Genomic DNA, 26,515 nt, shown 5'->3' on the forward strand with positions numbered 1-26,515 from the left:
CAGTTGATTTCAAGCATAACTCCTCAGTTATTGCCGGACAGATGTTAGTCCCGTAGACTCGATCTGCATTGTTGCAGTTGGAACTGGGAAGCTAAGAAGACCATACGGTGTCCAGTGGTCCATAATCCTTGATACAGGGAAACTATACAGGAAAAGATAGCCATGTGTTGAATCTGAGGTTGAAACAAAAATTTCATCATGGCCAGAGTTAGAGGGAGTGACCACAAGCTCCAAAAGTCCTAGAAAATTAGGGTTCTTCCCCTGTAAGGAAATTGATGAAAATTTTCAGATATTTGATTTATAAACTAAAACATTTGCCCCAACAAAGTTTGCATGTGGATAAAGTTCGCCTCATAGATATTCTTCCTCAGTCTTTGAATTTTGTGCATTGAACACCATGTATAGATATCCAATCTTTCAGTGAATTAGCATGAGAGAGCATGAGATTGGCTATGAAGGATGCATATATTTGGCAGCTGGTACACTTCTTGTTTGCATATGATATTGTAGCTTATCAATTTGTCATTCTTGTCATGTGTGCTTTCTCCACATTTTGTGTATCCGACAATTCGCACGATGACTAGCCTTGCAAAAGTGCAAGAAGAGAAATCTACGGAGGATATTGAGGAATTTGGGCTCAGTATTTGGCGACTATGGGGCATCTGAGGACACAAGCTTTAAAATTTGCTCAACTACTTCATATAATCTTGTTTCCCTGTTGGACTAAATGAGTAATTCAGTATGTTTACCCATTCCATTTCCTCATTGGCATATCTTAAACTGAACACTTTTAACAAATTCCATTCTGGATTCTTTATTAAATTTCAAGATTCAAAGAGAATCTGATGTAACGTTTCAGATTTGATGTCACAAGTAACACTAAAGGTCACCTGGAGAAGCATTTACACAGACTATTTGGAGTGCAAATCTCAATCAGTTTCCCATCAGAAAATCAACACCAAGTAAGAAGCTGATTTTTTCTCTTTTTTTTTTTGATGTGAATATCAAAATTTAATACACAAGAAATTATGTAGTTCTTCAGATTAATTAACGTGATGCTTGACAATAATGTTTTGCCACCAAACGGCAATAGCCTTTCTACTACTGCCATGTAATCTTGCCTTGACTATCAATCACTGTCTAAATTTCTTAATAAAAACTTCTGGGGTCATACTTAATTATTAACTTAGTATTCCCCCTCAGAAGTAGTACTTTTCTTTAAGAATAAAATTTCATTCACAAATCAATATCTTCGTAACGAATCGTGGGGTAAGACTAACGTATACATTTGAAAGTATACATCATGAAATATGCATGAATGAGTCTCCCTAAGGAGAACCAAAGGTAGAAGAGAACCGGGGGAGATAGAATTCAAGACCTGCATTTTGATAGTTGCCGGCCCCCTGACTAGTACAAAGGCTAAAATTGTGAGAACTGTATTTTGAATTTTTTACGTATCCTCTTCGAGTCTGTATTATCATAGTAAATACTTCGGTTTCTTGAAAATTAAAAAGGGTTCATATTACACCAGCTAGCGACCAAGACAGAGTGTACAAGCCACTACGGGGGGAAAAATGTTAAGCCGTACAAGTTAATTAATTAGTCAGTGGGCACAAGCCATCCTATCACATCATCTTAGGGAAAAAAAAAGGTTCATTTAACCATTTATCAGCCAAAAGCATCAATAATAAGTTTAAGTTTTATTTGGAGGAGAGATAGGTTAGATGGTATCAAGAGAGGGGAGTGTAAGTAAGAGTTTTCGTATTCAAATTCTCTCAATTATAACAAAAAAGGTTCAAATTTTATGTTCCTTCGAAAGTGTTAGCTATAAAGTTGGCTGTAAAGCTGGTTAAGTAGTTTGGTGGGCACAAGCTATCCTATCATATTACCCTCAAAATTAGATAAATGAAATAAAAGTTAAAACCATTACCAAATTATATTTGTCTAGCCATGGAAAATTGAATTGCTATCCAACCTATCATATAAATCTAGCTAATAGTAGTGAAGCCTAACATCCACTATCTACCAATGAAAAAAAAAATGAAATTGACCCTTGAGAGAATGGTCCTTGTTTGTTCAATTTTTTGTTATATACCATCAGAATCATGTCCTTCATGGATGCTTGGAAAACAAAACCGTTGGAAAAACCACAAATTCTTATCCCCATCCTAGCTTGTCTACCACCAATTTGATGTGTAGTGCAAAGCCCACAGAAGTTTACTCCTACAAGAATTTGATTGGAATCTTTTCCAGTGACGAGGTCCATGTCAGCCATACCCTTATCCTTATGAGGGCGACAGGGGTGGTGTTAATTTGGCAATAAAATTTCTTTGTCGGTTGATATGTACCTTCTATTCCATGGAAATGCTTGAATAAACATCAAAAGGCACTTGATTGATGGTTAACAATGCTCAAAAGTTACTCTCTCTCTCTCTCCATTTGGGGTCAAGTTGATTTGTTTATGGTGAAAATTCATTAAGGATTTGGAAGCTAATCTTCTTCCTTTGAAGCAGTGCATATGTAAAATAGTATTGTCAGTTCACAGTGAGCTAATAAATGTGAATTACTAGTGTAACATAAGGTAGATATACGATCAATAATACATGCATATGTAGTTTATGCTATTATTTGAAGGATTAATTTTTTATATTCTAATATTATATACATATACACTATTAGATCTGGATGCATGACAAGTAATCTTAATATAAATTAAAATTCAAGTTTTATACATATAAAAGTGCATTTAAATTCAATAGTCTATATAATTGTCATTATGTATACAAGATTAATCGTTCTTATAATAGGAAGCATATTCTAGTACTAAAAATATGGACAAATGATATTGCCATGGTCTAGTATAATGATTTTAAGTACTAAAATTATCCTTCCAATGTCCTAAAATTATCTTGAGAGAGCAATGTAAAACAATTTTATTGCAACACTGTGGTTATGAACATATGATATATCACGATCCACAAATCTATCGACAGCAATTGCCCAGTTTTGTTCCCTGAAATGCTCATCAGTTATTTCTAAAAAGCGAAAAGTTTAGATTCATCTGCTATTTCAATTGATTTTCATGCTGGAAGGTACTTTCAATTGCCTCTGAGACTCTAGTATGGAATTTCAAAGGTAACATTTTTACCCATTTTCATTGAAAGCTTAGTGCTATTGAGCATTTAGTAGTTAGTACTGCTAGTAGTGAAGAATTGTCAAGGAAAGGGACACATCATTCCCATTCATGAAAACGTGGTAGTTTCACCAACTTCCGGTACTCCTTACCAGCATCTGCAATAAATTGCATGCCTGGTTTTATTGTTTGCATTGCATTTTTCTGAACTTTTTGTAGAAAAATTATTGTAACGATTTGATATATGTTAGCTAACAAAATGATTGAAAAATGTGTCCACGGAAAACGTAGCAATTTTTCTTTGAAAAGAAGCAATCCAAACACACCCTTAATTCTTAGAGGACATTTGAAGTAATTGAAATTAAACTGAATCTCCTCATGTTTACAGCATACTTTCTTTTTCTTTTTTTTTTAACCTTCCCACCTTCTGCACGCCCTTTCCACATCTAACTGTTATGCACGGGATTCGAGCCCTAGACTCGGCGGCTACTTGACCGATCTCAGTAATTGTGTTTATAGCATACTTGACTCCATCAAAACAATTAACTATGGTAATATGAAAATTACACTGACAAACACAAAGTTAAGTGGAAATTGTTACCCAAAAAAAAAAAAAAAACTTGAATAACTTTATTCAATCTTTTATACATGTAAAATTTTAACCTGCTAATGGGGTGGCTGGTCCATTACTAGAGCATAAAATATGGACATACTCTGGGGGCAGGGAAAAAAAAAAATGCTCAGTAGTTCATTATCAAGTCTGGTGAATAACGTGCATACCTTGTACGCAACGTCGAACTTTACTTATAAACATTTCTAGCAATTAAACATATATCATATATGTTTACACAACTGAACGTATAAATAAATTCCACCAAACTAGTAACGACAGTTGAGACTCTTTTTTCTTTTTTCTGGGCTCTCTTTTCCTATGATAAACAGCTAAAGCTTTCAGTATAGATACTGAAAACATCACTACTATATAAACGTGGCTCTACAGAATGAGAACATGAATGATCTTATGCAGTTCCGAGTTTTCAACATCTTGTGTATCCTTATCAGGTTTAACTCAACTTTTACTAGCATTAGCATGTCAGTCACCCTAATACACATTATTTTTTTTTTCCTTTTGAGAAGCTAGTGTACACTTGTATATGTCTTTTTTGTTTAGTTTTCAGTGGCTAATGTACACGTCGTTACCATGTAACACTAGTTCAGTATATAGGGTTGTTTCTGGTGGCTGTATAGTTTTAAAAAAAAAATTTGATTAATCAGAATTACAGATTTAAGGTCCAAAGATAATCTTAAAAGGGGGATAAATTAGATTGTTCACAATTTTTTTAGATTCAATCTAACTTCACCCAAATCACAAATTCTTCCAAAGGATTATTGAGTAAATAATGGTATGAATATATGATAATCAAGTTCAATCAACCAATTGTACAAAAACAACCAAAAACAAGATAAGACGTAAAAGGATAAGATATTCAAACCGATTTTATAAGGGTTCGACCATTTTTGGTGCGTACATCCACTGCTAAACTATTTCAAATCTTGGTATTCCTCTACTAAATGTCTCTTTAATGTAAGTAAGACAATAACCTTTCTCATACACAAATGAGATTCACCCTTACTCGCATTAAATCTCTCCACTCTAGTTGAATCAAGATTTTTACACTCCACAACCTCCCTCTATTACAAAAGTTATCTCTCGACTCTTACACTTGAAGAACACTCACTTTAATCTTACAAATACAAGAGTTTTTTTTTTTTTTTTTTCCTGAAATAGCTTGTCTAACCTATACCACAATCTAAAGCCAAGAACTACTTCATTTGGGAGTGTGTTTGAGCCATTTTATAGGTGAGAAAAATCAAGAGAAATTAAGCTCCAACAGTTTAAAAAAGAGTTGTTGAAAAACTAGCCATTAAATACTTCATTTGGTATTTCAGCCAGCCTAAAGGAGCTCTGGCAGCCCAACGGAGTTTGGCTAGTAGCTTAGCCAATCCAACTTCTCCAAAAAGTATTTTCCATTTTTGCTATAGTACTGCTACAATAACTTAAGCAACATGGGTACACTAATTTCGGATGGCCAAACTATTCATGCTATAGTACCACAGTTCATTGCTACATTACTTTTTTCCAAAATTTTTTGATTTTTCATCTTTTCTTCAATTCTTCTCAACTCCTCTTTCTTCACCAATTTTTCTTGATATATTTGAGGTTAAGATCAAAATTTAAACCTCCAATTTCTATACTTCACCTTATTAATACTCTGGAATTTTTCGACAACATGCTTGATACACTCTTCAATTCTTGATCATTTGTTACCACTTTATCTTGAATTATTTTATAATGATTCTTGTGACAGTCAAAGATACATCCCAAACTCATTTCCTTTATTTTTGTGCTGGTATTTTTTGCTTTATTCCCTTGCTATTTTGATACTTTCTTCAGTTGTCTTCTTTGGTGAAACATTTGAATAAAAACTTTCTTGATCTTGCTTGATATAAATATCATTTCTTACTCATTTGATACCACCTTTTTCTCCAATCAACTTCTTAATTACATGCTCACTTCTTCTCCAATCGTGTATATACTTTGACATCCTTTCTTTAATTCATTTACATCATTCTACTCCATGAGTTCCAAACTTGAGTTCGTTTCATCTAACAAGTCACTTAATTGAATCATTAGTAATTCACATTATTATTTCTTATTCATCAAAATAAGAGTTCATCCATACCACGTGATCTTCAACTGAATTTTATCTTTCCTTATTGTTAAGGTTGAAAATCCTAGAAATTAAAGGTTCTGAATTTGAATCCCCTTTTCCTTTTTGTTTCTTGAATCCTACTTCTTCGTTATTAGAAAAAAAAAATTAAAATACATCTAGAATTTTTAAAATCTAGATACAACACGCTTGAGCAGATTTTGGGTTTTAGCTCTTTTTTTTTTGGAAAAATCTGAAATGATTCAAAATAGATGCAGTAGTAAATGACAAAATTTAAAAAAAAAAAATGATCGCAGGGGAACACAATTTTACCCTATCATTTGGTGCCTAGTTAGGATAAACTTTAACTTTACGAGTTTAGCCTTGGTCACTTAAATATTCTCAAATGAATCATATATGCCAATTTTTTTTTACATCAAATACCCTTGCTACAAGATATGTATATATATATATATATATATAGGCTCTATTTGGGAGCCAAATTTTTTGTCATGTTCTTAATAGACAAGTTTTTTTTTTTGTAACTTTGTTTACAATAACCCTGTAAAAAAAGCACAAAGTTTTTAAAATATATACCCGAAAATCCAGAAACATACAAAACTTTTTGTATCTTTCCCTTCTTTTTTTTCCTCTTCTCCCACCTCAACTCACCACTACCGACACCACCGCTAGCGCCCAAAAGTTTTTCTCCAAATCCTTAACTGTACAAAAGTTTTCTTTAAATTTTACGTTAAGTTTCAGTAAAATTTATTACAAACCCTCAAAAAATACTCCATCCAAACGGACCCATGTTAGAAAGCAAGACTGTGGCAATAATATAGTTCTAAAATCGGACAAAAATTCTATCGGTTTAACATACCGTAAAAAGTCAATTGTCAAGTTTGTTCCCAAACTAATTAAATAACTCAAAACTGAATATAAAGCCAAAGGAGTCGTTTGGCCATCACATCCCCTGACATACATAATAGTTTCCGTATCCTTCGCAAAAGCCATTTCGGAATGATGAACTCACGGAGTCTTCTTCTCTTTCCAAAATCCATCACCTATAAGCTGTTTCTTGCAGCCACAGCTGCAGCAGTCCTAGTATCTACACTTGTCTCAGTCGAACCAGCAGAAAAATTGCCTACAAAAGATGATAATGAGCATCGTCAAAATCAGCAGCTGCACCCGGAACTTTTTCAGATTTTTGGTGCAGCCGGCCCCGAGAGCCTAGCATTTAAAAAAGATGGCACAGGAGCTGCTGCTGCTACTGGCCCTTATGCCGGAGTTTCCGACGGCCGCATAATCCAGTGGCGGGGAAACGAGAGCCGGTGGGTCAATTTTGCTATAACAACCCCAGACAGGTACTTAGACTATTGTGAATTTTCTTTCCACTCTTTGTCTTTGCATGTTTGTCAGTTTGTTTGATTTTATATACTACATGATACCATCAACTTAAAATTTTAAAGTTAAACCTGCAGAAAATCTGATATAATTTATGATATAATCTGATATAATTAGTTTGGAATCTATTGCATTGCCACATGCAATTAACATAATATCAATAATTTATGGCATTAGGAGCCAGAAAATAGTTTTCTTTGGGGAGGGGGTGTGAATATTGGGGTCAGGGGGTGTATGGTTGGTGGGGAGGAGCTGGAATGCATAGCAAATTTGGTCAGTTTTGGGCAACAAAATCCATCAGTTACCACAGTACTGTCATATATATGGTAGAATTTGAGGTAGAGTTGATTGTGACGGTTAAAATTTTTTACGTTAAAGTTGAGACTTTGTACCTTAATGTAAACAGGGAAAAAAAAGTGAATCTTTTCTTTTTAATTTATCTTGAAGTATATCTTGTATTCATTGCTTGTATCACTTTGAATTAATCTTACTTTCTTTAAGAATACGTCCATATTGAAGTAAATTTGGAGGAAAACCCTAATTAAGTTTGTTTGTATGTAGAATTTGGGTAGATTGAATTAAAATGACCATACATGTGAATGCTTATAAGTATAAACCCAAATTTTATTTTCACAGCGTCCGTTGTTAAAATGACAAAACTATCCCTTCAGAATCGAAATTCTAGTGAAACTTGAGAAGGGTAAATTTGATATTCTATCAAAAGATTGCTCTGAGCATGAAATCTAGGTTGAGGCATTTTCACGAACCATAATTATGTGGCCCTTATTATGTCATATTACTTAGAAGGGAAAAGGACCCAAAAAAAAAAAAAGATATGCCCATCATTAGTACTTTTTGTTTTCCAGAAACGATAGAAATTTTTATTTCTGAGAGAAACCATTACAATATATGAGCAAGGACTCAAACTTGAACTTTACAAAAGTGTACTAAGACACTGAGGATCAAGAAACTCCTCGTCAAAATGGATGTGCATTGTTTTCTTACTTAGTTTATCACTAAGTCTATTCATACTACCATTACCAGGCTGACTATCAAATTGACTAAATTTTGGGGTATGATGTGCATGAGATTAAATAAGTGTGCCCAACATTAGTACCAAATTGACTAAATTTTGGGGTATGATGTGCATGAGATTAAATAAGTGGGGCGGCTTTCCTTTTTGATTGTATACTTCATTCTAATCACATTCTAAATCATAGTGAATTATTATCAAAATTTATTTGCTTATATCATCAAAATATTTTTCAATCACATTTTTATCTCATATGCATTATAATAAAAAAGTGTTACAGTGTTTTTTTTTTCAAAAAATTATTCCAAATAATCTACTATCCAAACACACTCATTATTCTATCATGATTTGGGTCAAAATCACTCTATTCTTGCAGCAATTTAAGGTTCACAAATTGATGGTTATAGGTCACCTTTGTTGTGTATACCATGGTTTTCGTCAAAGCCACAAGTTTATTATTTTTTACAAATAAAAAACCCTTTTTCTAAATGTAAAACGTTTGTTGGAACTAGAGATTCAATTATTTGAAAAAATTTATCTATAAATAGAAGTAACTCATACTAGTGATTACTAGAAAAGAAAATACTTAGGCTGGTTTTGTAGGCCATACTTTATGTAATTACATATTGTTTGCATTGCTATTTTATACTCTATAAAGGTACAAATATTTAAAACACGTAGATCTACAAGACTAAATTTACCAAGTATTTCTTTATCTACTACATTCCAGCAAAACCAAGCTCATACATGTGCCCTCGCCCCAAACCCTACTTCCTGGTTTGTTGGAATTCTTTGACAAAAAAAAACCCCTACTCTCTGGTTTGATGGAATTGTTTGTGACAAAAAATATCCCCTACTCTCTTGTTCGATGGAATTGTTTGACAAGGAAGTTTTGATTGTGATTTATAGTTTTCTTTCATTCAATTTTCAACAGTAAATGAAAGGCTACTATATTGACATATGCTTTATCCAATCTTTCTTGTGGATTATAGAAGAACAATTTCGATAAATCGTTAGGAAGAATTGATCAATGGGCTCTTAAATTGGGGTAGGCTTCCCTGACCTACCAAGACAAAAGGGCAATAATAAACGCAACAAACTGAGAAGTAGGAACACAAACATCAATAATAGGGCACCATGACATATCACTTCATATCACCTTTACATTGTACGTTGTTGAGACAAGTTTTAACATGATATTCATTCTATTTTGTCTAATCATTGTTATTTAATTGGTAACAATGATATACGTGCTTGTGCTAGTATTCTTGCATGCATTTACACATTGATCATACTTGCTATAAAAAAGGATTAAGTCCTTTTTTGAGGCAGAGGCCGGAGATTCGAACCCAATATATGCACTTAAACTTCTGTATTTATGAATTCGTCCATCACATGTGACAATGACTAAGACGAAATTACACTTGTTTAAGGTTTAAAAGAATTAGGTGATGCGATATTATATCTAATTTAACTTGATTGAGTTACTCCAACTACTTGAGTTCGACTCCCGAGTGATTTGATTCGATTCGATTTGTTCATAGGACTTTCTAAATATAGTTAAACCTGTCAAAGGGCTTAGTCAGAAGCTAGCTAAAGTTTGGCTCTTCCAGAGGATTCCCTACTTAAAGCTGTTCGAACTTCCATAAATAGCGAACCTTCAAGATGTCCCAAAACACCTAGAAAGTTAGACACGTAGTATTTGGTTTGCCAAAAAAATATCAAGACGACTTTGGATCCTCTTTAACATCATTTGGCTTCTTGTGCGGACCATATGGGAGATGCGCTGGCCCAACATTATCTTCATCTTCGAAAATAAATAAAGTAAAATGAATTCTTGTAAGATTCAGGATGTGAACCTTTGACGTTTGAGGGACATAAAACTCTTGCTACAGCCATTTCCTGACAAACTTTTGCCAATAATTCTGTAGACAGATTTTTGTCAGGCAAAGAATTTTTCATTTTGCCCATAATTCTTGGATAATTTGATCTTTTTCTGAGACTGCTTGTTATTTTCTGTATCAGAACTGGTTGTGATGGTTCACATGATCATGTGGAGGCAGAATCCAGATGTGGGAGGCCATTGGGCCTAAGTTTCAATGAGAAAAGCGGTGATCTGTACATTGCAGATGCTTACATGGGCCTACTTTTGGTGGGCTCCAGTGGTGGATTGGCAACATCTCTAGCAAAGGAAGCCCAAGGAATTCCTTTTAAGTTTACCAATGGTGTGGTTGTTGATCAAACAAGTGGCATAGTATATTTTACTGATAGCAGTACAAAATTCCAAAGGAGGTAAATTTGTGCATCATTTTTTCTTTTCTTCAAGGTCATTCTTGTGGGCTGCTGAATATATACTTATGGGCTAAAATTTTTCAACTGAACATGCACGAAAAAGTTTATGGTTTGGCCCATTTCTCAACCTAAACTGGAAATGGGCGACTTTAGGCCAAATGATAATGTGAACCACTCTGGACCAACAATACCTTGGGCTTAAAAAATGGTGATTGAACTTTTTGATGCCCATCCACCACTTTTTCTTCATTTTCTTTCATTTCTTCCTAGAAACGGTAAGAATGCTGCAACAAATTGGATATACATTATTTGCACAAAAATTATTTACTTGCATTATAAGTACATTTTTTAATACAATTTTTTATCTTTTCAATTACATTTTTATTTCACATATCTCACATCATTAAAAAACAACAGTAATTATTTCAAATAAACTCCTATCCAAACACACAATATCTGCAAAGTTTGGTTCTAATTTAGATTTTATGACACTCTCATATTTTCTTTAATACTCTGTGAAAGTTGTTCATAATTTAAAGAACTAGGAGGGGTGCTTAAATGGATACTTATTGAAGGGAAATTTCAATTAATTTCCATCGAATTCAATTTCTTGATATTTCTTTTCAAGTTGTTCCAATATCTATAGAATATATCATTTTAAGATTTTTTTTTTTTAATGTATGTGGTCCAAAACCTGAAAAGATTGTAAATTCTGACTCAAAATGTACTTTGAACAACTGATGAGGCTTATCCAGGCCAAAGGAACTCATCAACAAATAATGGTATAATGGTCCCAACTACCATTGTCATCAAGAATGCCCCTTCGTAATTATATTTATTGCATCTTTTTTTTTTTTTCCTAGTAGGGGCATGGTGGGATTTAAGAAGTGGGAAAGGAGCATGAAGATTAGAGCTGAGGACTACTATTCATTGCATCTTGTATAGTCTTCAGTATTAGATTATCCCATCTTCACATGTATTAGGCTCTATATTGTCCCTACTGACTGTTACAAATCACCCCAAAAAAAATAAAAGTGTGCTTTGACCCAATCCAATCCATAACCTTCTCCATCTGATAAGAACAAGTCTACATCCCAGGGGAAATTATATATGTTGTATGGAGTTGTGACTGGACTGAGTCATTGTGTCAACTGAAGTATCAACAATTTGAAGCCCTTAATCCAGATGGTACAAAACAATAGACTGGAAATGTTGTTATTAACTTATTATCAACATCCTCTTAAATAGTAAAGAAATCAGCAGAAATGTTTGTAGTCAAATTACTTACTCATTTCATTTCATTATTTCTTTTTCATTAGTGCAACCCTAAAGCTTTTAGATTATATATGTGTTGTTAGCAACAATGACACAAATTATAATTCCTAAAATTTGCAGGGAATACATTTCTGTAATACTTAGAGGTGACAACTCAGGTAGACTGATGAAATTCGATCCTGTACTATCTGTTTAAATTTCTCGTTACTATCTGAGCATAACAGGCCAACAACTCTCTTAAATAGAGTACCTGAACTCCGACCCCCCGTCTTTTGTTCTTGTAACAGAAGTATCAGAAGCGACAAATAAATTGGGCAGAGGAAGGGGGCAAAAAAAAAAATAAATAAATAAAGCACACCTGATTTGGAAGACTGGCCAAGTTAGTTAGTCATATCATTAATCTGTTGACCCTTAAACTCATAGATCTAACTATTACATGTTCTTCTTTTTATGGAGTAGTCATTGATCGTAAGGGTAGACAATCGTATCCTTGAATTTATATCCATGAAACAATTGTTGGCCAATACGGTCATGGTCCTACAGAGAATAGGGTTGAGGGTAAATGCTCTTAAATTCGAGTTATCACTTGCATGTTTCTCACGGTCTCCTGCTTAATAGGAATGGATAGGGCAGATCTTAGTCACACAATTAGCCCTCAAGCATTGAGCAGTTTTGATGATTTGTGAAAGGGGTCAATCTTGTTTCATTGTACTAAAATGTGCAAACTGTAAAGTGGTTATTGAGTATTTGCTCAGATTGTACATATTTCTCATAAAATCGATGTTACTTATCATTTGAAAAAGACAAGTGAATTTTCAGTCTCCCACTGGTATGGGTTCCTGAAATCGTTGGTTTCACGTAGTTTAATATTTCTGGCTTATACTCGTGGCGATTTATGTTTTGTACTCTTTGCCTTATGAAAGGCACGAAAAAGTGAACGCAGAAGTACATAACTAGTACTCAAGTAGAACTAGAAACAATGGAAAGTTGAATTATTATATAGAGAACATTCGTTATTCTATTGCATGAAGTGCCTGAGATAGACTGTTTCAATAACCAAAACCGAAGAGTCGGTCGTATGGGAGCATAATTGGAGGCAAAGCTTTTGGTAAGAAATCAATATTTTTTCACAATCTTTTCTCCACAATCCACAAGAAACAAAATCAATGCTTGCACAATAGTGTATAACATCCATGTTACGCATTCTAATATATTGACATATGTTCTCTTTAAATTTTCGTGATTATATCCTTATTTAAGTTGAACTCTTCAGAAAGACACTTGTCAATGTATGAGGGTGTGTCATGTAAATGTTATACATTAGTACATTAGTATGTAACAGAAAACTCATAACCCATTTTTATAAGCTAAGACTAGGGGGGAGTGCGTGCGCATCGCGCGGATGTTTGGTGCCTGTGGGGAAGGAGGTTTTTTTGTTGAACAAATAATAGTACATTATGAGAAGAAATAAAACTTAGTATGAAAAGATAAACGATATAATTAATCAATTCACAAAGTGTTACAATAAAATTGTGTCAAATTGAAGGCCATTGATAATGCAGAAAGGTAGAGCAACACAGAAAGCTAACCTTATTCCATAATTCCCACCGAGAGCTCTTTCTTGCTGTTGTTTCAAACCTATAAGATTATAACCAATCCAAACCAATTGGGGTTAGGCAACGCGAAAAATGCTATCTTGCAGCTAGGCAACGTGATAAGAGTCGCTAATTGTAGATACTCAGAATACACCGACAAAATTAAGGGGGGAACTGAAAAATTGGGGGAGGGGGTGAAATCTAACCTCACGCTGAACCACCAGGAGTAGCTGGGACTGAAGAGCATTCTGAGCTGATTAGTATGAAGCCAAGTAGAATTATCCCAATCCTAGAATACAAACAGGGAGAAACTGATAATCAACCATTTAGGCATTAAGATACCAACGGTTCGGCAATTGAATTGGGTGTAATTAATGACGAAATAATAGGTAATTTTAGAGTTGAGCTCGGATGGAAGAGAAAACGATGAGACAAATCGTTGTAGACAAAGGCAAAAGGGAAAACTTAACTCCTGAAGCTGAAAGGGGATAAAATGACTAACGTTTGTGGCTCATACATGCAGATTATAAATGATAGAAAAATAGGTTCCTACCATTGATAGAGAAATCGTTGGCTCATTTCCTAAATCCGATTACCATTCAAATGTTTCAGACAAAGCAACATCTCAAACGGTTATTTGCGGCTGAAAAGGGGAATTATTGGTAGCTAAGGGATATTCCGGTAATTACACCAACATACAAGCATATATAGGTTGTACAAAATGCAAAAATAGTTGCACAATAATTACACATTTCATCAATACCCAGATGGCTCATCAATGACAACTTTAAATGTATTAAAATAGGGTCATTTAAGTAAACATACCCAAATACATGCTTCATTAACTTGTACTTAAAGCTTTTAAACTAATACACAACATTTCACATTCCTAGAAAGCCCCCACCTATGCGGTTGAAATTCAACCTATTCTTTGACCAAAACTCAATCTTATATAGTATAAGGATACGTGCACTCCACTCTCTAAGCCAAATGAAACTAACTCCTAAACCGCCATTCAACTTTTAAGACCCCGATGCGACAAGACTAAGATTTAAACGATCAACTTTTGTGTAAAATGTCCTGACGCCTTTTAAGACTTGAACAAAAAAGATGGAAGGAAACTATAAAACAAATAAATAAGAAACAAAAAAATCAAACCTTTTCTTATTACAAATATCATTACAAGTTTTTAAACCAAATCTTTTCTAGTTCTTATTTATCTATTTTTATTTCAATTTCTTCTTTTTTATATTTGGAGGAAAAAAAGAAATAATGAAATGTTAAATTTGTAAATTTATTAGTTTAATTTTGACTTTTCACTATTGAGCATTAGTTTTAATAAAAAAATAACAATAACACTTTAACCCAAACTACGAAAATGTTATATATAGATTTTTAAACCATGGAGGAGTTATATCATAAAACATCAAATCATGAGGGGTAAAAAAGATAATTTACCCTTAAAAGAACTCATCAAACCCGCACAGCTCTCGTGCATAGTTTGTTTGTAGATAATCTGTAAGACCTAGGGTAATCTACATAGTACACCACTTAATAGTGTGTCCTAGTCGTTGAATGAAGTGAGTCTCTCCTCCTCCTCAACTTTTTTTCCATGTTTTTAAACTCGGACCGGACCGGCCGGTTCGACCGGTTGAACCGGGAACCGGAGACATGTCCGGTCCGAGTTTGTTCAAAAACTCGGGTGACAAAGACTCGGTCAAAACCGGTCAAAATCCGGGTTTGACCGGAAACTTGGAACAACCGGGAAAACCCGGTTCTTTTTGAGCATCCAATTTCTGCTATTTTTACCAGATTTTTTTTTCTAACATCCAATTTCTGCTATGTTTCTACCAAAATTTTCAGCATGGATATCGATCCTTGAGTGCAGATTCGACGGCAACAGCAGTGGTATAGTCACATATGGCTATTCTAACACAAATATTGAAAGATCTAAAGTTAAAATTAAGAGAATTGAGAAAAAAAAAAAGAAGAGAAATTGATGATTTTCCAGATTGTGTCTAGAAATCATTTATAGTTGAGCCACGTTTTCCTTTGGCAGACCCAGCTTCAGCATTTGACAGAAGAAACTTAATGTGAGTTGATGATTCTCGCCCAACAAAAAAAATAGTGTTGATGATTTTCATGTGATAAATAGAAAAGAAATGCAAAGATATAGAAGTGAAAAAGGGACAAAAGAAAAAAAAAAAAAAAAAACAGAAGGAGGAATGCGTCTGGACTCTGGAGAAGAAAGGACGGGATGGAGAGGACGATGACGGCCTATGAGACTTTGAGGGAAAAAAGAACGGAAAGATCTAGGGAAATCAGCTTTGGGGTTTCAAAGTTTTGTCAATTTTATGGTTTGACCCCTAGAGTGATAGAAAACTGTAAACATGCCTAAAAATCTTTATAATTTATAGCTTCAGCCCTAAATTCTAGTATTATTTTTCAAATAAGCCCTCTAATTTAGTTCTAACTTCTAAACTTGTTGAATATGATTAAATGATATAGATTGCTACTTGACTATATTACTTTATTTGTATTTTCTTGTAAAATATCTTAGAACCACCAAATATACATGAACATACCTTTCTCAAGATTATTACATTTTTAGAAATTTTACATAGCATATTAATTTTTAAAATTAAACATATTTATGACATCATGATGACGTCACCCGGTTCTTAAATGGGTTCAACCCCGGTCGAACCCATTGACCCCTGACCCCTGACCTCGACCGAGTCATTGTCCGGTCCGAGTTTCAAAACATAGCTTTTTTTGACCAAAAAAAAAAAAAAAACCGTCTCATCGCTATATATACTTGCCTTCGACTTCAATAAGTTCAACAATTTTGTGTTCTTTGTCATAATAGCCATGAACGGCAAGCTCTTTTTGGCGACCTTAGCCATAGTTCTAATTGCTACACTAGTCAGCCCTCGACCTGAACCAGACCAGCAATATCACCAACATGAACAAGATGGGCAATCTAACCAATATGAAGTACTTCCAATTCTTGATGCAGTTGGACCTGAGAGCTTAGCTTTCGACAAACATGGAGAGGGGCCGTACACTGGTGTTTCTGATGGTCGGATAATCAAATGGCAGCGTAACGAGAATCGGTGGATCAACTTTGCTGTGACAACTCCTCACAGGTGAAAACATTCTTATCCATGTGTCTCTGTGTTACATTTATCCCCATGCATTTAACTAGCATGATTTATATTCCATTATCCCAAAGTATGACCGTAAACGAATCGAATCGAGTCAAAGTTTAGACTGTCAGTCTTGATTCAACCCCCCTACAGCCGAGGTTTCAAGGTTGGGGAATCCAAAGGGGTTTTTGTTTGGTACAAGAATGCATGGCAAACTTGGTAATATTTTTGCAACATAAATACACTACCAATCTGTTAGGCTAACATAATAACTGGCATAAGATGGAACTTTGAGGTTAAAAATATTCACATGATGTAGGTTAGCTAAAATGTTTTTTTTTCCCTCCTCAAGTCAAGGTTTCTAAAGATTTCTACAGGTGCGTAAGAGAAATCTTCTACACACTTAGGAAAGTCTTTTTTTTTTTTTTTTTTTGCTTCATGTGAAGCAAAGAATTTTGAGTCGATATTCAATTAACCTTGACATTTTGCCTCCACGTCGCAATCACTCCACTCCTCTGTCTTGTAAAATAATGTTAGATTAGATCTTGTGTAGGAATCAAATCCATGGATTTGTTCGCTCTTTTGGTTCCTCAAATAAATAGTGAATCTTCTTTTTGTTCATCGACATTAGAACATATAATCAAAATTGAGGAGCAATTCCACGGCTATAGTTGAAAAATTGAAGCTTTCATGGTCACTAATTCTCAAATTGTATTTTCATGAAAATACAGACTCGTAGATTGGTTAATTTAATCTTTGATGAATCATTTACAATTAGTTAATGCTGCTCCAGTCCTCATAAATATCCAAACTCCCATTTGCCTAATGATTCTGAGCTGTTAGACGTAATTGGCATGCTAAAAGGTCAAAATATATGATTCTTTAAGGAAATTAATGTAGATTATCAACACTATTTAGTCGCCTCATACATTTTATTGAAAGCTATTCAGGACATTAAAACACAACTTGCACATTTTATTTCATTTTTTTTAGACAAATTGCAATTGCCCATTTGAAAATTGATAATTTTAAGGCCAATATTGACCATGCCAGACACTAATGGCTGTCAGAATTGGCCATGCAAGGCATTGTCACAGATGGACAACTAATCGTGACCTCTTGTGTCCCCTCCCCAATTCAACCTGCTGCTGCTGCTGCCTGCTCGTAGACTTGTTGTGGCCCTAGTGGTGTGGTGGCTACTTCTTAAATGGATGATTTGTCCTTCAATAAAAAGTTAATTTAAACCCTGAGAATATAAGTATATTTCTCAAATATCAGAGGCAACCTAACCCTAAGTACCTTTTTTCTTCATGGGTCTCTTGTTTAACACATTATGGACATATAATATAATTCTCACCACTTCACAATTCTAAAAATCCCAATTAACAGAATTAGTATCTTGTCATGAAGGCACATAATTATGTATGTGTATGTGTACCTATATGTGCTGCCTTTACTTTTGAAATCGGTGAAGTGACATGAAACCGCTCAATAGTTAATGCCATAAAATGCATGAAATTCCAGGTTCCACGTGATAGAGTTGGTAATTAAAATGATAAGAGGGGAAAACTTTGTGGTTAGTAATCAATCAATGAGAAAGTAATAAATTTGGAAGTTTTCCTCATGTAACATTACAACACTCTAATTCTTATGATGTAAATGCCTAAAACGTTTATTGGTTTAAGATATATTTCAGATGTTATATTTTTTAAAATATAAAATTAATTAGCAAAAAAATAAATAAACGCTAGGGAGAGTAGGAAAAATTAAATAGGAAAAGAATATAAATGCAAGAGAAGATAATATATGTTAATATGTGTGTGTATATATATATATATTATGTTAAATGAATACTAAGTACGTTAACAAGTGCTCCAAAGGCATCCGTTAGAAAAACCGAATATTTATGGCTGCATGTTACAGATTGAAACATATTTAAGATATTTAGGTTGAATAGATGCAAGTTAGTGGTCAAATTTCTTCAAATACTTGTATTAATATCATTCCACAACACATCTCTATCATCAAATCTTCGCTTTCCTATAGATACATACTGTCGACAGAATTGACCTAATTGATGCTAATCATTGATTGATACTAATTGACTAATCGATACAATAACTTATTTACATTAACAGTTACAATGTCTCCGTAAACAGACATGGTTGCGAAGGCGCACAAGATCATGATGACACTGAATTTAGGTGCGGGCGAACATTGGGATTAAGTTTCAATCACAAGACTGGCGATCTTTATATTGCAGATGCATATATGGGTCTCTTAGTCGTTGGCCCAAATGGTGGATTGGCTATGCCACTGGCAAAAGAAGCCCAAGGAGTTCCTTTCAAGTTCACAAACGGTGTGGTTGTCGATCAAAGAAGTGGTGTAGTATATTTTACAGACAGCAGCACGAAATTTCAAAGAAGGTAAGTTCATTTTATGAGTAAATCTTACCTACATTGACTGTACATATACTATCAACGTTAGATCTATGATAACTATGTAAAAGTTGAATTTTAAATTTAAATTTTACATAATTGTCACCTATCCTATTAGTGTAGGAAAAATTACTCCAAAAAATTAATTCTCGTTTTATTATCTTACATTTTCTTTTATGCAAAATTAAGAGATAATTTTTATATACACTGATAGCATATATATTGTCACAGTTGCACACATAAGAAAAATTCGGATTTCAAATTTAAATTTAGATGAGTTGTTATGCATTCAATAGTGACAGTGTATGCACTATTAGTGTATAGAATATTAATTTCAAAATTAAATGTTATTGTTAATGGCTAAAATGTAAATATCTCATTTGAAGATGGGCTTTCAATTACTCTGCTGGCTCTGGGTCGTCCATTTACACACCCAGTATTGAATTGGGCTATTTATGAAGCAGCAGTGATTTGTGTGCCCCAAGCACCACCATCCCTAACAAACTCGTACCACTCTCCTTTTCCACTTTATGGCGCCTTGTTTCGTTTTAGATGCCATAAGAGACCTGAACCCCTCTTGAATTTCCTCATCTTTCATTTCAAGCAATTTCAAAAACCCTATAACGCATAAAATTTAAGATGTTCATAGTTTTGTATAGAATTAAAATCTTTTCCACTAGCAAGTATTGCAAATTTGAATAAAGCTAATGTGTAATGCATTTAGTTTTATTAGTGTAAGATTTGTCGTAGAAAAGATTATCTCGTTGTATCATCCCAGAACAAGTTCTGAAATTTTATCATAAACCAAAAAAAAAAAATTGAAATGTTATAGTTTTACACCTGAAAGAAAGAAAAGTCCAGGAGATAAAAAGCTCATAGATTCTTGCTTCAACTGTACCCAAAACAACTGATACTGATAGCTGAGGCCTTGTGAGACCTCAAAGACAAGGCAAGCAGGAAGTGGGATAATGGTCCCTGCTTGCCAACAGTTATCAAGAATTCCCTGTCATGATGTAGTCGCATTTATGCTTTCATTTCTTGCCAGGGCATCACATCTTGACATGCACGAGACCTTATCATCTCCCATTAATGCAATCCATCCACAACTTATTCCACCAACGCATTCTCACTACTTGAAGGCTTGATAGGAAATTTCCAACTAGTATATAGGAAGCATCCTCTCAATAATTGGTGTACTAGCTTGTGTTCATGGTTCTAAAATATGAAAATGTGAAGGCATTTCTGAACCTATTGAAACATCAGTTTTGAGTCCCTAAATTGTAGAGTATAAAAATTGATCAAGTTAAAATATCCGTATTATCCACATCCCTATAGAGCAATATTTTTAAATTCGAACGGTTAAGTAAACTGGATAAGTTTCTAGTTCATGGTTCAAATCGATTCAGCCGATTTAACTCGGTTCAAAGGTTTTTCCTTTTTTTTTATTCTTTTAATTATTACGCAACTTGGATGACTTTGAAATTAAAAAAAAAGAGTAAGAATTAGTTCAAAAGTCCGATTTTTTTATCGATTTTCACCCGTTCCACCGATTTTTTACTAAGTTTGGCTGGATTGATTGACTTTTCGAGTTTAATAGGGTTTGGTCCAGTTTTGAAAACATATTGTTGTAGAGTAATTAAAGGATCAGTAGAAACTTCGGAGCTATGAAGAAATGTGCATCATGCATAAAAATTTTACATGGATAGATCCAGTAGCTAACCCTATAGAATGTTGGGATTCTTCATTTTTCCATACGGAGAACTCATGTGTGCATTTTGCAGGCTAGCCAAAATGTGGTATACCCAATATCCAATTAGTCATCTTTAGGACGCTTATCCTACCCCTAAAAAATATGGAAATACAATAAAATCCTATTTTTGATCGTTTTTTTTTAATTTCTTTACTTGATGCAAATTAAATATGCATGTGAATCCTTGGGTATTTAGTGTTAGTGTAAAGGAAATGTCACATTTGTTGCCATAGTGTGGCCACTAAAGTGGTGTTAACCCAATATTCGATAAAAAAAAAAAAAAGTGTTTGTATTTACGTTTATGTCAAGGCAATTCTTAAGCATCCAGCTAGCTACAATTATGCTGTTCTAATTAAAGGGTTCCAAAATTTCAGGGATTATATGTCGATAATATTTAGTGGTGACAATTCAGGAAGGCTAATGAAATTTGACCCAACAACCAAGAAAGTAACAGTTCTTCTGCACAATCTCATGTTTCCAAATGGAGTGGCATTGAGCAAAAATGGTGACTTTCTTCTCATTACCGAGACAACAAATTGCAGAGTATTGAAGTTTTGGCTCGATCCCTCAAAGGCTGGCAGAGTTGAAGTCTTTGCAAATCTTCCAGGAATCCCAGATAACATCAACAGGAACCAAAAAGGGGAATTTTGGGTTGCAATTAATTCAAGAATTGGGTCATTTAATAAAAAGCAGTCTTCGGATTTAAGAGGAGCTCACTCATCATTAGCCAATGATTATTTTGGCTTTGGATTGGCACTTAAATTAAGTGAGAAAGGTGATGTGTTGGAGGCATTAGAAGACAAAAACGGAGAGACATGGATGTATGGTAGTGATATAGTCGAAAAAAATGGGAATTTGTGGATAGGTTCTGTCATAGTGTCTTATGCTTTCAAATTGAAAATTTCCAAGTAGTATGAATTACTGAGATGAAAATTATATTGCTTCTTTAGAACAAAATACTGTGTGTGTATGTGTGTGTATGTATTCACATTGTTTTTCAAGCTATTTATTTATTCAATTCTGCAATTTGTTTTGTATATTGGCCCAAAGTTGCCATAAAGCCACCTTAGATTTTCAAAACGTCTAAAAAGTCCCAATTTATTTTAAAAAAATTTATGGTCTAACATCATGTTTAATCATGGTTTATGAAATTAAGCAAGTTGGAGAAAAATAAATATCTTGTATTGAGTTTCTATTGGTTTTAGGAGAGAAAACATCTTTCAAATGAGAGTAATTTTACCTTTTTTTCTTTCTTTTCTCCGTGCAACCTATACATGCAAATCTTAGCAGTATTCAAATCCAAAAATTTTGTGTTATTCCTTCTACACAATAGATTGACGCCACCATATGAATAGCAGAACTGCTACTATAATCTAAATAGAAGAACCTCAACTCACAATCAAGAAATAGTATGTTTGATTTATGAATAGCAGAACTGCTACTATAATCTAAGTAGAAGAACTTCAACTCACAATCAAGAAATAGTATGTTTGATTTGCGTAAACGGAAAGAAGGTTTTTTATTCATGATTTTCTTTAGAAAAAATCCACTCCGTTCGTGGATTATATGTTTTCTACAAATGTCCAAGATGGTTTAGAATTGCTGAGTTCTGGAAATTTTCCAACTTTCTTGCATTCTTTTGCAACCACACTGCTTTGTTTTGCATTTGCTTTTGCATATCCCTTTTTTACTGTCTTATTGTTACGCAAAAGAAAATGTAATGTTGTTCTGCCAATAATTCTGCAAAATTACTGTTCTAGAATCACTTATAGTGAAATCAACTTTTCCAAAACTACAGCAAGCCCTAAAACATATTGGATTGGTTATACAGCAAAATGTAAGATAAACGAAAATCATTAATCATTTAACAATGTTAAGAACTAGCCAGAATATGCATAACTAAACCTAGAAACCAAAGCGGGACTGCGATTTTAGGGCAAAACTTGCTCCATAACCATGAGACTTAAGATCTTTGTTTCAAGTTTTGTCCTTAAAGATATCGTTAACTTCGGAGTAAAACGGCATATGTTATGTCATCAAATGTGTAGCTTGTTCAAGTTTTCTAGCAAATCACCTTGGCTACAATTTTATCATAAAAAAGAACTAGAAATAACAATGAAAAGAAAAAAGGTAAATTACATTTTACCCCCTGTGGTTTACCCTTTTTCAACATAACCCCCCTATGGTTTCAAAAGCTATACATAACCCCCTCATGGTTTTGATTAAAGTGTCAAAGTAACGGGAATAGTCACTCGTAACGGAACTTCTAAAAATGTCGAAATTACCCTTATAAATACATGACACATCCCGTATGATTTTTATATTTTACCATATAACCCCCTTATGGTTTAATATTTTACCATATAACCCTCTTATGATTTTCAAAATATACACATAACCCCCCTTGGTTAATACATAAATTTCAACTTTACATAAGGGTAATTTTGACATTTTAGGTGACGCCGTTATGAATGATCATTTCCGTCACTTTGACACTTTAATCCAAACCATAAGGGGGTTATGTATAGCTTTTGAAACCATAAGGGGGTTATGTAAAAAAATGCTAAATCACAGGGGACTAAAGTGGAATTTGTCCAAAGAAAAATGGTTGCGTTTGAATTGCTATTTTTAGGAGTTTATATAGAAAAATGTAATGTAATGATTTGATGCATGTGAGATAAAAAGATAATTAAAAATTGTGTTAACGAAAAATATAAAAAAATTTTTTTGTAGAAAACAACAATCTGAACAAGGTTGCGCTACTAAAAGATGGAATGATAAAGAACAATATGAAGATAAACGAAATGGTGAGAAATGATGTGAATGGTTTTTTTGGATCAAAACGCGTTCCACTCATCAGTCATCATCAGAAAATCAAGAAATCCTGAGAGTCACAAATTTTGGGGCTTGTGGACCGAATCCCACGAGGATTTCCAACCCTGTTCCGGGATCCAAAGCCAGATTCTGGTACTGAGGCCTTAGGGTCCCAGGAAGACTCGTTCCACTAGTTTTTGTGTCTCTCGTTGTTTAGGGCCATGCATTGCCAGTAAGAATCTCTTGATTTCTGCCTCTGTCATTTTCGACTCACTTCATCTTGTGGCCTCCCTACTTTGCTTGACTTTGCCTTTGTATGCGTCAAGATTAAGGGGCTGGAAAAGATAGGTGAATTGATTAAACCTTTCATTGTTAGCGAATCGACAAGACGTAGGTTGCTTGTCTTGGTACTCATTCTTCCTATGCTTTTGACCTTTTCTCCTTTTCATTTTTTTTTTTGCCCCTTATGTTTCTTTTCGTTGCTAAATTACCACAGAATTAATTCACATTTGGGGCCTCACTCAAAGATGCACTATTAATGAAAAACCATTAAGCACCTGTTAGACAAATTCATTGCCATAATACTTAAATCACTTATTGCAAAAGGAGTGGTTGAGATTTGAGATTTACCTATCTAAATCAACAAAAGATGGATTGACTTCTTTTTTTCTTTTTTTCCTTTCCTTTAACTTTGTTGAAATAACAATTTTTTTTGGTTGAACATCAAATGTCAACTTTTTATCTAAATTAACCAAAAAAATAGAGTAAAATAGAAGGAGGAGTCATCGGCGCAAGAACCATTAATTCATTCAGATACTAGTGTAATCGTTTTCAACATTTATCTTTTACCACTATTGTACTGATTAATCTTTTATACATTAATAGTGTATACACTTTCGTCGTTGAATATATAACAATTAATCTTGATTCGAATCTGAAATCCAAAGTTTACATATATACCACACACCTAACCGTAATAATATGTCAGTATATATAAGATTAATTTTTATCTTAGGGATAATTTTAGAAACCTCCCCCGAGATTTCTTATAATATCACTCAGCTCCCTGAGATTTTTAATATCTCACTTACCTCCCTTGGATTGTATTTCTTATAACATTTTAACCCCTTTGAAGGAAATACAAGAAAGATAAAACTTTTGTTTCAATACTACCCTTATATTATCCTACTTATGAAATTTATAACAACAATAAAAATAAAATTTTGAATTTTTATAAGGTGTAAATTTCGTGATGTAAAGTATTTATTTTAATTATATTGGAACAAAAGCAAAATTTACACCTTGAAAAATTCACACGTATGAAGAGATTATTTTAGTTTTCAATACAACTTAAACTACATCATGAATTAAAACATATTTTTCCAAAAAATATCTTGACTTCCTTAATTGTAACTGTGCATGAAATTTTTTAAGGTGTTAATTACTCTATAAAATCCTCTTGAGTGGTTGATCTTGATTAGATTTAATTTATTCATATCCTTTGCTATTCCACCATGACTCCAATGCAAAGAAATATACACCATTATTAACTAGCAATTTATTTTTTCAATTTACATTTTTTGCTTTTAAAATTTTATTTTGTTTTGACTTTTTGGTTAAATAGTTGTTAAGGGCAAGGGTAATGTTGTCAACTTGTGACCTTTGACAGGAATATTTAGTCTTGTCAAGTTGACAATGGGAGTAAGTGCGACATTAAAAACTTGAGAGGAGCTGAGTAACATTATGACAAGTTGACAGGGGAGGTTCATGGGGAGCCCTTCCTGTCACCAATTGGCTGGATAGGGTTTCTCTGTGGGTCCCCCTTAGGTTGCTTCTACTGGGCTGGTTTCTCGATGGTCTCTGTGTGTGTTGAGTGTGGGTGTGTGTGTTGTGTTTCTACTAGTGGAAAGACAGGGGAGGTTTCTAAAATTATCCCTTTTATCTTATTGTCTCAAAATCGTCTCTTGCATCTTTCAGCAAGGTGCAATGATTCATCGACACTTGTGTCTTATTCCGGGTGACAACATATACCAATGTCTATTCTGCGAATCTGCTGGTCCGGTCCCGTTTTCAAAACTCTGGTGATATACGTTTCTTTTTTCCGAGTAAAAAAAAAAAACGTACACCAATGTAGTTGGACTTAGATGACAATTTGGACCTGATTTAGGGTGTCAAGCGACTTAGCCTCCTAAATTCCACTCTTCTAAATCAGTCCTACTTGAAATTTGCAAGTCTTTTTTGGGAGTGGTACAAGGAGTCGTGTAATTCAATTTGTATATGTCTTACTCTATAGAAAGATTTTCAGTATTCAATTGCACGAAAATGGAAATTAACAGGGTTTTGATCGTTTTTACTTAAATGATGATTTTTTTTTTTATCAATCGTCATCGCTACTTCTACTCCTAATCTATCTTAATCTAACTACGGGGAGACCCAACTGATTCTATGGAGGATCGATAGGGACAGAACCACCACCAGACTAGACGGATGCACCACGCACCCGTCTGGATTTTTTTTGAAGAACCACAAATGTGACAAAATCTTTCCTCCCACCCCACCAAAGCCTTAAAGGCTTGGTGGAGGGTGCCAGCCTAAGGCTGATGGTTACTTGAATGATGATTGTTGACGACAAGAAACGAACACATAACTAAAAATCTTTCGTGCCTTGTTACTGTTAAATGAACAATACATGTTTTGCTTTTGACATGAAATAAGACAATTCAGTTGAAAATCGTTACACATAATATTACTATAAACTAACATTTACAGTACTCTATATCTTTAATCCTCACGGATCAAATTTGCCTATAAAAGTTGTACAAGCTTGCGTGACAAACAAAATCTAAATATTAAAAAGCAAAGTTTACTCACACGAAATTGTCGACAAAATGATAGCGAAGACGTGATTTCTTGAATGTTTT

At 33.9% G+C, this 26,515-nt stretch overlaps 1 protein-coding gene across 1 annotated transcript; it reads left to right on the forward strand.

The window, feature by feature from the left end:
• The first annotated feature begins 6,725 nt into the window (after positions 1 to 6,725).
• Positions 6,726 to 21,707, forward strand: LOC113695004 (protein STRICTOSIDINE SYNTHASE-LIKE 10-like). The gene is made up of 6 exons (XM_027213950.2): positions 6,726 to 7,208; positions 10,307 to 10,573; positions 11,969 to 12,006; positions 16,463 to 16,592; positions 18,752 to 19,018; positions 21,155 to 21,707. The coding sequence occupies exons 1-6, from the start codon at positions 6,865 to 6,867 to the stop codon at positions 21,690 to 21,692; spliced, it is 1,584 nt and encodes a 527-aa protein (XP_027069751.2). The 5' UTR covers positions 6,726 to 6,864; the 3' UTR covers positions 21,693 to 21,707.
• The last annotated feature ends 4,808 nt before the right edge of the window (positions 21,708 to 26,515 follow it).

The sequence above is a fragment of the Coffea arabica genome, chromosome 6e (genome assembly GCF_036785885.1).
Source record: "Coffea arabica cultivar ET-39 chromosome 6e, Coffea Arabica ET-39 HiFi, whole genome shotgun sequence".
NCBI classification, from domain to species: Eukaryota; Viridiplantae; Streptophyta; class Magnoliopsida; order Gentianales; family Rubiaceae; genus Coffea; species Coffea arabica.